The following is a 12,519-nucleotide window of genomic DNA, read 5'->3' as shown; positions in this document are numbered from 1 at the left end:
AAACCCCCCCTGTGCCGGCGGGCGAGCGAGTGCCCGGGAGGAGGAGCGGAGAGGAGGGCTGCCCCCGAGGGCAGCCCCGCGGAGCGCGGTGCGGCGGGGCCCCGCCGGTGGATGCCCGCCAGTGCTGGCCCGGGGCTGCCCGGCCGGGCTGTGCCCTGGCAGGGGAGCGGCGGGGTGCTGGGGGGCCCGGCGGCTCTGCAAGGGGCTGGGTCATGCACAAGCCCATGGAGAAGTCCCAAAACTTCCGCATCGAGGCGCTCCTGGCTGAAGAGCCGGCACGGAGCGGCTCCCCGCCGGGGCTGAGCCCCGGGAGCCCCGCGGCGAGCCCCGGCCCCGCCGGGCGCTCCGACACGCCCTCGCCGCGGGCGCCCGCGGCTGCTGCGCCCCTCGCCCCGGCCGGCTTCGTCCCCAAGCCCGGCTTGTTGCACCTCCCCGGCCCCGGGCTCGGCGCCCTGCCGGCCCTCTACCCGCCCGCCGTGTACCCGCTCCCAGCCCTGGGGGGCCAGCACCCCGCTTTCGCCTACACCGGCATCCCACACTTGCCGCCGCCCGGCGCAGAGCATCTGAAGGCGGCCGTGGCCGGCTCTTTCCCGCTGGAGCACTGGATCCGAGCCGGGATGCTGGTGCCGAGGCTCTCCGACTTCCACGGTGAGTGACCCCGGGGACCCACCCTCCTGTCGGGCGGGACGCGGCTCTTGCCCCTTCCAAACCCCGGAGGCCCCCGCCGGCACAGCGGGGTGCAGGTGCCCTCGGGGACGGAGGGCTGAGGGTTTCCGAGGCCGCCTCTTCGCAGCTCCCCGGCGGTCCTGGTCGGGAGCCCCGCGGGGGCGGTGAGCCCTCGGAGCTGACCCCAACGCGGGGCTTTTGCTGCGCCCAGACCCGCTCCCCAGCCAGGGCATGTGCAGGGGTCCCATTGACGGGGGGAAGCAAGACCCGCGCTTCGGAGACCTTCGAGGGTTGCGGGGCCCCGGCAACCCGATCCGAAGGGCAAAGTCTCGCCCTACGCCGGCCCGGTGCTTCGGGACGGCCCCGAGGGGCACTGCCCGCCCCGGTGCCGCCGGAGCAGAGCTGCTCCAGGGCCGGGCCAGGCGCGCCGGCCCCAGCTGCCGGTCCCGCACGGCCGTCGCGGGCTCGTTGAGCTCGGCCGCGGCGGGAAGGAAACGAAAATAAAGAAGCGGCGGCGGGAACCCACACTGGGAAACGAATAACTCCCGCCCGGTGTACTTGGGAACGAACCGTCCGGATCCCTGCGGCTCGACACCGAAAGGTGCGCGGCGGGACCCGGCCCCTGGGCCGGGGAAGGGCCGGGGCTCCCGGCACCGCCCGCCGCCGCGCTCGGCTCGTGGGGGCGAGGGGCCGCTGAGCCCGGTGCCGACGGGAGATGCAGAGATCGGTCAGCCCGGCAGCGCGCTCGGCTCCCGCTCAGCGCCGGTCCCTTCGGGCACGCAAAGCGGGCGCCGGCTCCGTGCACAGCCCCTGGCACGGCGGGCACGGGCAGGGCTGCGGGCAGGCACCGGCTCCTGCACTGCAGCGATGGGCCACGGGTGGGGAGGGTCCTGCAGGGCGTGGACGGCGCATGGACCGACCTCGGGCTCTTGCCCCGCCGGGCACTGGCACCCCTGGCAGTGTGACCCGGCCCCTGCCCTGTGCGTGGGGTGAGCGGAGGTCTGGTCACTGCAAAGATGAGGCCAGTGGGCAATAAACTCGGAGTGGTTTGAATAAACCACCAGCAGAGTATCCAGACTGATTAGCTGAGTTTAGGGTCTTAATAATCTGGGAGCCCGCTAAAAAGAAAAAAGCTGCCTAAGTCAGTTAATTAATAAACTGGCTGCATGAATAATAGTACAAAAATGGAGAATTAACATGAAACATCCCATTCATTGTTCCTTCCTCAAATTATACCTGGGCAGGTTGAAGGGAAAGAGTCTGTTCCCTTCACTGGGCTGTCTCCCTTTCCCTGGCTCTCCCTGGACTGTAGGGTAGGTCCAGCCGTGAAGTGGTGGTGGCACCTAAAGGTGTAGAATAAGCCTCCAGTGCTATGGGCTGTGTGCACTCTTCCAGCATGTTGTTAAGAGCGGGTGTGTGTGTGTAAATATTTCTATTTGTTGGGTGGTGAAGCACCTTCCTACTCCTCTGCAGAGGCCACATTGTCCTCACAGGGTCTGAGTCTGTCAGTGTATCTCGGCATCCCAACAGTTTCACGCAGGATTGTGTTTCACCAGGGTGGGATCACACCACTGCATCTGTCCCTGTGGCCTTGAGCACAGCTTCTGGCTGGAATAATGTAGAGATATTTGTGCATCAAATTTGCATTTGTGCATCAGCTCCATACCTCTCAAGTGCAAGATGCACTCCAGAGCTGGTTGTGTCCAAAACCCTGCTGAAAGGACACAAAGGCCAAATCATGGGTGCGAGAACAGCTTGTGCAAAGAGCTTTTGGGCTGTGCTAGGATGCACGGGAACCCTGGAGAGCCCAAAGCAGGGTAGAGCCAAAGAAAGGTACATGTAGGTTTAACAGGGATGCAGCAAAAGCTGCCAGATCTGCTGATTTTTAAACCAGTGACCACCTTCAATCCATATCCTTGCCTAAATGTGTCTGCTCCCAATTCTGGGGAGCCTTTTGCAGGGGGGGATTCTTTTTTCCACAGACTGTCCCATTTAATATTTCAGCAATTCTCCTGCTGTGAAGCTTTTTGTGCTCCGGTTTGCTCCCAAGATTTATCACACCAAACACAGCAAATCACTATCCATTCTCTTTGCTTGCCTGGTCTGCACATGGCAAGGTAAGGTTCTGTAGGTCCCTTTCAGCTTTCTCCTCCCCCCACTACACAGCCCAACTGCTTCCATCTCCTCCAAGCCAGTTTCCATCCTGACTGCTTTCAGGGTTTTCTTCCAAATGTCCCCCTGTCTCAAAGCACAGGGGCCAAGCTGGGTGCAGAGTGTGAGCTGATGCCTCCCTGAGGCAGAAGGATGAAGCTTTGTGCATTTGCAGCTGTTCTACCTGCCCGTACTTCCCCACAGACATCACTTCTGACCTGAGGGGCTTATGCTTAGCTTGGGGTCTATTCTTCTCTCCACACTTGTTCTCCCGAGGATCCTGCTCCCCTGGTCCTTGCTTGGTGTTATTCCCAATGCCATGTAGACTGCATCGTCAGACCCTGCTCTTCACGCATCTTCAGATCCTTGTTTCAGTCCACTGGGAACATTTGGGTTCTCAAGTGTGTCCTCAGCCTTTCCTCTTGTGGGCTCGTTGCAGGCTCTGAAAGCAGGTCCCTTTGCAGTGTGCCTTGTCCTTGTAGTCACTAGCACTGGCTCCAGCTGCATGTTAGGGCTGTGTCTGGGCTCATATTGCCCCAGTGTGCTGGCCATGGTGTGGGGACAGGGACAGTGGCATGGGTATGCAGGGACAGGAAGGGGCACTTGCTTAGGACATGCTGCCTGCATAGCCCATCCTCATTCCTCTGAGGGTGGTGGTGGGCTGGGTGCCCTGTCCCAACACCTAGCCTAGACAGACAGATGGACCTGCCTGGCTGAGGTTTCCACAGTGACTGAGCACAAGTGTCCATGCTACTGGTGCTGGTCATGTTTAGCTATCTGGGTAGCAGCCGACATAGATAACTGGAAGAGATGAATCTGAAAGCCTCCTAGGACATGTTCTGGGGCATCCCAGAGGGAGATCACCTTTGTGATTTATTTATAGGGGATTCCAGGACTAAATCCTGGAATAAATTCCTTCTTCAGCTGCATGCATAGAGGTGTTTTGCAGGTATGGTCTAGTTTGGTCTCCTGGGAACGGTCAGGGTAGGAGAAGGAGTGGGACAGCCCCTGAAATGAAGCCACAAGCTCTGCGGGGATGCATTGCACACACTCGCCCTGCTCTCACCTGTATATGAGGGAGGTAGGGTGCTGGGGAGATGGTCTGAGACTGTGGGTACCCTTAGGAACCTGGCCTGGTCTTGGGTGCTGGGATTGCTCAGAAAAGTGCTCCTGCTGCAGTGCAAGTGGGTACCATGCCTTCCTCACTATCTGCCTCTGCAGAGTCACAGGCAGTGCCTGGCTGCCTCTGCTGCAATGCGGAGTGAGAGGGCTGGGTGGGGAGGCCTGAGCATAGGAGCAGGCATGCCCTTGCTGCAGCTGCCTGTCTCCAGCCTGGGTCCTTGTCCTAGGGCTTTGAGCACTCCTGAACTGCACAGGAGGAGCGTTTTGCACCAGGGTGCCGTGCCTATTAGTATTTCTGGGAGCTGTGATTTGTTTGCCCCAGGTATCAGCATGGAAATGCAGTGGTGGTGGACCTGCCTTGGCAGAGAGCTGTAGGAGCAGGGGGTGGAGTGGTGACATACAGCTGCAGACTCTCAGGAAGAGCAAAGGATTCCCTGCAGGGGACCTGGTGTTCAGATGGCTTTCCTGGGATGCTGCTTCTCTGCATCATCTACTTACCACCTTGATGGCTTGGAGCTCTGGCCAGATCTTGCCCACAGCAGCAGAGACCTGGCTGATGGGCTGTGCTGGGCTAGGAGAGCAGGCAAGACAGGTCATATCAAACTGTTTAAAAAATCACCACTTTCCAAGGCTCACCAGGTGCACACTGGTCCGTTGTCAGCAGGAAGCATGGGCTGGAAAACAGCTGGCAAGCAGCAGTCAGGGGTCAAAGGTGGAGCAAGTAAGGAGCTAACAGAAGTAGCAAGTGCCCTTACACAGGCTGCCCACGGACAATGGTTAGGGCTGCCAGCAGACCAGGAGAAGCCTCTGGTGATGGCCCTGATGCTGGTGAGACCACATCTCTCCCTCCCATCCCTGACATCTGCAGAAACACCTCCAAAGCAGTCAGGGTGCTAATTTCCTCTCCTTTATTTGCCAGCCCACAAAGTTAAGTGAACTATAGCTAAACAAACCAAATTAAAACCAAGTGGGTTAATATCAACCTAGGATTACCTTTGTTATCAAGTAGACGGAAATGTATCAAATAAACCAACAATTTTTTATAAGCTTTATCTAATTATCCAGGAGGCAGCTGCCTTGTAGAGCTCCTGACCTCAGACTCAGAGGACATTCCCGGCTCCAGGCCAAGCAATTAATTTACTGATGTTGCAGCCAAATGCTGGGTACCCATCAGGGGGTCCAAGCCCTGCCAGGCTGAAGGGACATTGAGACAAATTCTGATCCTAGATGTAGCACTAGAGGAGATGGCTGGGAAGATAGGAAATCCTTTGGCAAGCAAAGGTGTGATGCTGAGGCAGTCGCTGGTCTTCTGGTAGGAGCTGGATAATGGGGAGAGCCTTCCCAAAGGGAAGGCACCCCATCTATGGGATGCCAGTTGTGATGAGGATGGGTTCATAGCTCAGCTGGTACAGGCTGGGGGAGGTGATCCCTGGGGGGATGCTTGCTATGCATCCCCTGGGACAATGCTCTCCATGCCCATGTGACAGATTGCCACAGGACAAGTGGGGGCAGGACTCCACTAAGCACACTGGCAGGACAGGCTGGAGCTGCCAGTACCCATAAGACATCATTTCTTTGCATGGGAAAATTAAACCCTCTTCATATCCTCAGGCTCCACTTCCTCCTCCTCCCTTTGCTCCTTCCTCAGTGAGAAACAGCAGATCCTTTTCCTCCATATTCTCCCCATGCAAAGAAGCCAGGGCCCTTCCAGGAAGCTAACAGCAGCTCTGAGACCAGAGATTTTGGTTGCTCAGGTCCATGCTGACCTGCTGCTTTGGGTGGCTGAATGTCAGGTGGACCTTAAAGCTATGTCAGTTTGGGCTCACCCCGTTTTGTCTGCAGCCAAATCTTGAACAAGTCACAGTGGGGAATGGTGGTGATGGGTAATAGTAGCTGCTGAAGGGCATATTGTCAGAGGACGTCACAGGTTAGGTGGCCAGCTGTGCCTGTGTAGGCTGGGCTTTGGACTGGTGGTGGCTTGAACTGTATAACACCACCACAGAGGGGTTTGAGAGTTGGGGTTTTTTTGTCAGCACTGGGGCAGGAGGCAGGGTGGGCTCCCAGGGAAGTAAGGGTCTGTACAAGGTTTGTAATGGACACCACCGCACTGAGCCCGAATTGGAGACACCGAGATGAAGAAGCTGGGGCTGACAGAGGGATCATGCTCCAGCGGTTGGTCCCTTGCATTGGTAGTCATCTGGCATATATCCCATTTGGATTTATTTGGCTTTTGGGCAAACATTCTATTCTTCTTTTCCCTGCTAGACCAAGCAGTCCTCAGCATCTTACCCAGGGAACAGTGAACCCCTTGCCGGGGGGCATGGTGGTGTGTGTTAAAGCAAGCTGCCTTCCAGTATCCTCTGAAGCTGGACAGACCAAACTCCCGCTGCTTTTGGGGCTGAGACTCACTTCTGTGCCACCACTCTTCCCACATCTGTTTTTAGGCTGGCCACATCTGACCTTATAGGAGTAGGCACAGAGGAGCCTTTCAGAGTGGTCTGTGCTCCACAGAGCCAGGATGCAGTGCCCTAGAAGCCAAGTCCTCGGCTCTCTGCTTTGGGGTGGGGAATTCAGCCTGGGAATATGGTATTACTTCACCTCTGGCAAAACAGCCTCCAGCTTCAGACAGCACAGAAGTCCTGGATCACTGAATGCTGGGATGTGGGCATACCCTCTTCCCTTTTCTTTACCTGAAGCATCCTTTACAGACCATGCCCAGAAAGAGGACCTGTGCAGAGGGACCCTTCCTCGACCTGGTATAGCCAGCCTGGGCAATGCAGCCCCTGCTTCAGGGCAGGACTGAGGCACTGGGTGCCCCAGTGCACCCCCGGTCTCTGGCAGCAAAGGGGGCTTGCCAGGTGCCAGAGCCCTCAGGCTGCCAGATGCTGTCTGGGGCTGCTTTGTGTTGTGCTCCCCACCAACACTGGCTGAATGAATTTCCCCACCGGTTCTTTCTGATGCATCTCTGGCCTTCCCCGCCAAGAAGCTTCAAGGAGTGTTAGCATGGGCTGCCCTGTCCCTGCAGATGCTGGTCCCTGTGGTACCTCCTTTCCTTAGCGGAGTAGAGCCTCTCAGGTCTGTTTGGTCCCATGTCTCTACTGAGGATTTGTACAGCCAGAGCACCCACGGCCAGCCAGAGCCCAGACAGCAGCCAAACTCTGCGGAGCTGAGACATCTTTAATCTGACATTTGTATTTGTCCCAGAAATCCTTTGAGCCTCTCATTTGGTTTTAGCCTTGAATATGTTTTGTGTGCAAAGTAACACACCATGTATGTGTGTCAGAGCTGTCGGCACAGCGTGCCTCTATTCAGTCCCTAGTTTAACCGGCCAGTGGCTGCAAGGTGGGTCCCATGGGCTGTCTCTCCTGGCAATGTGAGGCTGCAGGCCCAGGCAGGGTCATGTCCATCTCCACTCCCATGAGGAGTTTGCAGAGCCCCAGCCAGCCTGGGCTCTGCCTGTTTGACTCATCCCACCCAGCATCCAGGTACTTGGGATCAAACCTGGATTGCGATCAGTTAATTCCTGCTCCATAAATTCTTGCCTCATGTGTCACAGCTGTGTTTGTGAAGGGCTTGGTGGACACCTTGGGAGATGGGCAGGTCGGGATCAAAGCTGGAATCTCAGGGAGATAACATGGATGGTGCCCCATGTCCTGGAAAGCGGGCCAGCCAGAGCAACCCTTGCCAAGCAGGGCACCTCTCTGGGGCCACGATGCTCCATCTAGACCCCCCTGAGATGCAGTGGTGGGGATGTGCCAAGGACCTTTCCTGTTAATGCCCCCTCTGGTGCCGCTCTGGCACTTTACTCCCAGCTGCAAACCTCTGGGTTTGATTGCTGCTGCAGTGCTAGGAGAAGCAGTAAAAGCTGAACTCATCAGGACAATAAAGCCAGCAGAGAGGAGATAAGCAGGGATCAAACACAGCGCAGCAGCCAACCCACACTGCACTCTCAAAGGTCCCTTTGTTCCTGCTGCCTCCTGATTCAGCGCCGTGCTGCCTTCAAGGGCTGCAGGCAAGATAGCGGGGCTCTTGGGCAGCCCTGCCGCCACAACCCCTGGCAGTTGGGCAGCCACCTGCATGGCCCAGCAATAAAAAAGGAGGATTAATTTCAGTCACAGGACTGATCCCAGTTGCACACCGAGGCCTGATAACATATCTCACTGGTTCCTATCAGCCAGGCAATAAAGCCATTATTGGGGCGGGAGATGATGGAAGAGACACTTGCCTTCCTCCTCATCCCGGACTTGCTGAGGGGGTGTCCCCCTACACCCCTGCTATCCCCTGACCCCTGCCCACTGTCTGCTCCACAGCTGCCCCACAGTCGGGCTTGATGGGGAAGTGTCGTCGGCCCCGCACAGCCTTCACCAGCCAGCAGCTCCTGGAGCTGGAGAACCAGTTCAAGCTCAACAAGTACCTGTCCAGACCCAAGCGTTTTGAGGTGGCCACGTCACTGATGCTCACCGAGACACAGGTACCTTGGTCCTGGAGGGAAGGAGCATAGCACCAGACAGCTTCCAGGGAGGGAAGTCAAGGTCATGGGCAATGCTGATGCCCCTCACTTGGCTGCCATCAGCGCCACACACCTCTGTCCCCACCAGCAGCCCTTCTGGAGCGTCTTCTGCAGAGACCTGCCTGGTGGGCTCCAGGCCCTTCTCTTGTGAAGGGCACCCAGAAATACTGCTCCTCTTCACCTGGCACCCCCAGCTTGGGTTTCAGAGCTTTCCCATCCCTTGGTACACTGTGGGAGGGGGCTTTCTGTGGGGCTAAAATTAAAACCTCCCTGTGCATGTCCTTGGGCATCCTGCAGAAGCTGGGCAGGGGAAAGCAGCCCGCTATGGACTCCTCTCCCCACGACAACCTCAGCCTCCTTCCAGAGACCCGCAGCACCACGGGATGCCCTGCAACAAAGAGGTTTTGGGGGATGCCCTCCATGCAGGGAAGGTGAGGGGGTGAGTGGGGACAGGATGGGGCAGGGGGACATGCTCTCCCCTGGGGTCTCTCCTTTGGCAGGTGAAGATCTGGTTCCAGAACCGCCGCATGAAGTGGAAGCGGAGCCGCAAAGCCAAGGAACAGGGGGCACAGGCAGAGGCTGAGAAGCAACGAGGGCTCAGCAAAGCCTGTGAGAAGCTGCTGCCAGGCGAGCCCCAGGGACAAGCTGCCAAAAGCCACGAGTTGTTGGGGCACAGCCCTGGCTCCGGCTTTCTGCACTGCAGCACCGCCAAGCTGGGCTACGGCCCAGACTCCTCTTGCTCAGGAGGCGAGGAGGAAGAGGAAGAGGAGGAGGAGGAGATGGGTGCCATGGAGAGGAAGATCAGCTCTGTGTTGTGAAAGGCAGACGGAGCCAGCTGGGGAGAGGGGCTGGGCTGCAGTGGCAGGGATCTCCCTGCTGGCAGACACAGACTGTGCCTGGGCAGAGCTGGGGGGCTGCAGGGCACCTGCCTCCCTTTAACTTATGTGTGTTTGGATCCTATTTAACTCATAATTATTCCTCTGTGTGTATCTGAGGGAGTCCCCACATCCCTCCCCTATAAAGCTGTTATCTGGATGCCTGTGCTCTTCCTTAGGGGACAGAAGGTTCTGCCCCACTCCTGCCACTGCACTGTCTTACCAGGGTACCTGGGGAACTGGGTGGGGACAGCAGACTTGCACAGCTGGCAGCCCACCAGCATGGCTGGAAGGGAGAGACCCCCAAACCCTCCTTCGACTGTGCACTGCCCCTTCCTTGTTGGGTATGACAGTGCCTGGAGCAGTGTATCCCTGCGTGGTGCCAGCTGCCCTTCCCCTTGGTTGCATGAAGGGCTGGGAATGAGGATGCCCAGGATGTTGCCAGCCTGCCATGCCTCCTCCTGCACCTGCAGCATCCCTGGTGGGATCTGTGCTTTGCAGGACAAAATTAACCTCTCCTGTGAAGCCGAGCTGGTTCATCAGCTAATGCAGCAGTGCTGGTTTCCATGCTGCAATTAGCCTGGTTGCATCAGTGTGGCATTGCCCCAAAGTAAGGCGGGGACAGAGGCCTCCTAGGTTGAGAGAGATGCTCAGGCTGTTTGTGAGGGTTCAGTGCTGTGGTGAATCCCCCTTTTCCTGTGCCAATGTCTGAATCCCGCTCAGCCACTTTATGGGCTCATTTCATGATCTTCTTCGGACCCTGGTCACTCTGGCTGCGCTCAAATCAACCCCTGGTAGCGGGATGACAACAGAAACTCTGCCACCTCCCTAGAAGCACTAGGCAGACACTATAGACCTCCCATGCCTCCTGCACACTTTTTGGGCCTCCCCTTGGGGATGCTGAGATGGCCATGAAGGCAGAGGGACCAACCTGGCAATGTCCAACCTCCCCACCCCCCCCCCGCCTTCGGGGGCAGCTTCACCACCACAGTGCACATAGGGCTGCAGGGGCAGGGCAGGGTGGGCTGGAATATCTCATTCCCAGGCAGCCTGTGGTGTTTCCCTCCTGCCTCACATCTTGCTGTCCCCTCCTCTCTTCTCACTGTTCCTGCCTGGATGTGGCAGGGAGGGCTGTCTGCTCCCAGGACCTGCGGTGGGGCTGGGAGCTGCTGAGGGGCAGCAGCCCCTGGGGAGCCCCGGGTCACCTCCAGCAGCTGGTCAGTGATGGACAGGACAGGTAAGGGTCTGTCACACCTCGCAGGGCTGGGTAACATCTGGCTGCAGCTGGGGCTGCAGTGGGACTAGGTCTGGGTAACACCTGGCTGCAGCTGGGGCTGCAGTGGGGCTGGTGGGCAGCACCCCGGGCAGGGGAGCAGATGCGACCCTTTTGGGACAGAGGGATAGGCAGGGGAAGCAGCTGATGGGAGGGAGGATGGATGGATGGACGGACTGACGGATGGGTGAACGGACAAACGATGGTCCCGTGTGGAGTGACAGTGACCCACAGTGGCTGCTGGCAGCTCAGCAGCTTTCTCCTGGATGCATGGCATTCTCGGTGCCCAGGTCCACTGTCTCCAGGCAACACATCCCAGGGCACAGCAGGACCCCACTACTCACGTAGGAGGTGTCCAGACCCTGGCACTGCCCAGACGGGAGCTCTGGTCGTGGGGAGGGTGCAGCTTTTGCTCCAAGGGAGATGTGAGCCAGGGTAGGGGTCAGGTGCCAGGAGCCTGTGATGGTTGGTGTAACATGGAGCAGGAGAGGAATGAATGGGGAGAAGGGGGAAAAAAAGACAGGGAAGGAAAGGAGAAAGGGAAAGAGAAATAGGAAAGGATGATACCCAGCTACCTGCCATTACCCTGCAGGGACAGCAGGGCAGGAGAGACCCACTGCCCCAGGGAAGCTGTGCACCCCCCCAGCAGGTATGCAGGACTGGGCACGGAGATGCTGGCAGATGCCAGCCCATGGCTGCAGGAGTCTCAGTGCCAAAGACATCTACCACCTGATGTACAACCTGGTCTTCTGGCAGTGGGGGAGCACAGAGAGCACCACAGGCTGGAGCTGGGCACACTGGGGTGGGGGTGAGGTTGGGGGGACAGGAATGGGGAGGGGCAGAGAGGAAAAAGAGAGAATGGAAGCAACAACAACAACAAAGTACCAGGAAGGAGGAAGGGAGCTGAAGGGATGTCACAGACTTAAAACGTTCACCTTGATGGACTGTGACAGGTTTAATTTCCAGAGTACAACCATTAAAGTGATGGATGGGAGGCGTTCATCTTGCGGCTGGTGCACATGGGTCCACCGTGGCTGCAGGAGGGTTTGTTTTGTTGCTGTTATTTATGAGGTTGTTCCTGCAGGAGCCAGCCACTCATCCAGTGCTGGGGGGACAGAGGAGGGGACAGAATTGATGCTGGAGGAGTTGGGGTGCTGATTTATGGCTGCTTAGCCAGATGACTCATGTTGTAAACACCAACAAATGCCATTAAAGCTGCATCCGCTTCCTGCCTCTGCCCTGGCACCCTCCCCAGGCTGTGGGACTTGGCCATGCTGCTGCCTGTGTACCCTAGAGGGGCTCTCTGGCCCTCCCCACTGGGGACACGGGGTCCTCCCCTCCTGTAGAGCCATCCAAGGCACTGGGAAGATGCAGGAGAGTCCTATGGCGGTGGTGGTGCCCCATGGGAATGATGCCCAGGATACCTGATAGGCTCCTGCAGCCAGGGCTCCCCTCTGCCAGTCTCGGCTCCATAATTGCTTTTGGCAATGGTCACGTTGTTATTTGTGTCACCGGTGCTGCAAGGACCCCAGAGTGACCTGGCCGCGTTAAGGTGCCACCGCATCCCTACGCCAGCCCTCTCCAGCCTGCTGCGCCCCTCGCCCCGGCATCTCCACCTCAGCCCCCCAGCCCCCTCACCCACCCATCCCCCCGGGCACCCCCTTCGCTGACCCAGCCTTGCGCCTGCCTCCCTCCTCGCACCCCCCCATCACCCCTCCACCCTGAGCTCTCTCCTGCACCCCCCCGTCTGCCCCCCGCCCCTCTCTATCTCCCTGCTCCTCAGCTCCCCCTTCTCCCCCCGGCCCCCATCTGCCCCTGCACTCCTTGCTGCCCCCCCCTGCACCCCTCCAGCTGCCCCTGCGCTTCCGCCCCGTGGCTGCCCCCTCCCGCCCGTACCCTCCCTCCCCGGTTCTGCGCGTCCC

The 12,519-nt window shown here is 58.4% G+C and overlaps 1 protein-coding gene across 1 annotated transcript; it reads left to right on the top strand.

Moving 5' to 3' along the window:
• The first annotated feature begins 212 nt into the window (after nucleotides 1-212).
• Nucleotides 213-9,267, top strand: LOC119151934 (motor neuron and pancreas homeobox protein 1-like). Its single transcript, XM_037396288.1, has 3 exons — nucleotides 213-648; nucleotides 8,250-8,410; nucleotides 8,950-9,267. Exons 1-3 carry the CDS (start codon nucleotides 213-215, stop codon nucleotides 9,265-9,267), a joined length of 915 nt encoding a protein of 304 aa, XP_037252185.1.
• Nucleotides 9,268-12,519: the final 3,252 nt, after the last annotated feature.

The sequence above is a fragment of the Falco rusticolus genome, chromosome 8 (assembly GCF_015220075.1).
Source record: "Falco rusticolus isolate bFalRus1 chromosome 8, bFalRus1.pri, whole genome shotgun sequence".
Taxonomy (NCBI): Eukaryota; Metazoa; Chordata; class Aves; order Falconiformes; family Falconidae; genus Falco; species Falco rusticolus.
This window is presented reverse-complemented; position numbering and strand designations above follow the sequence as displayed.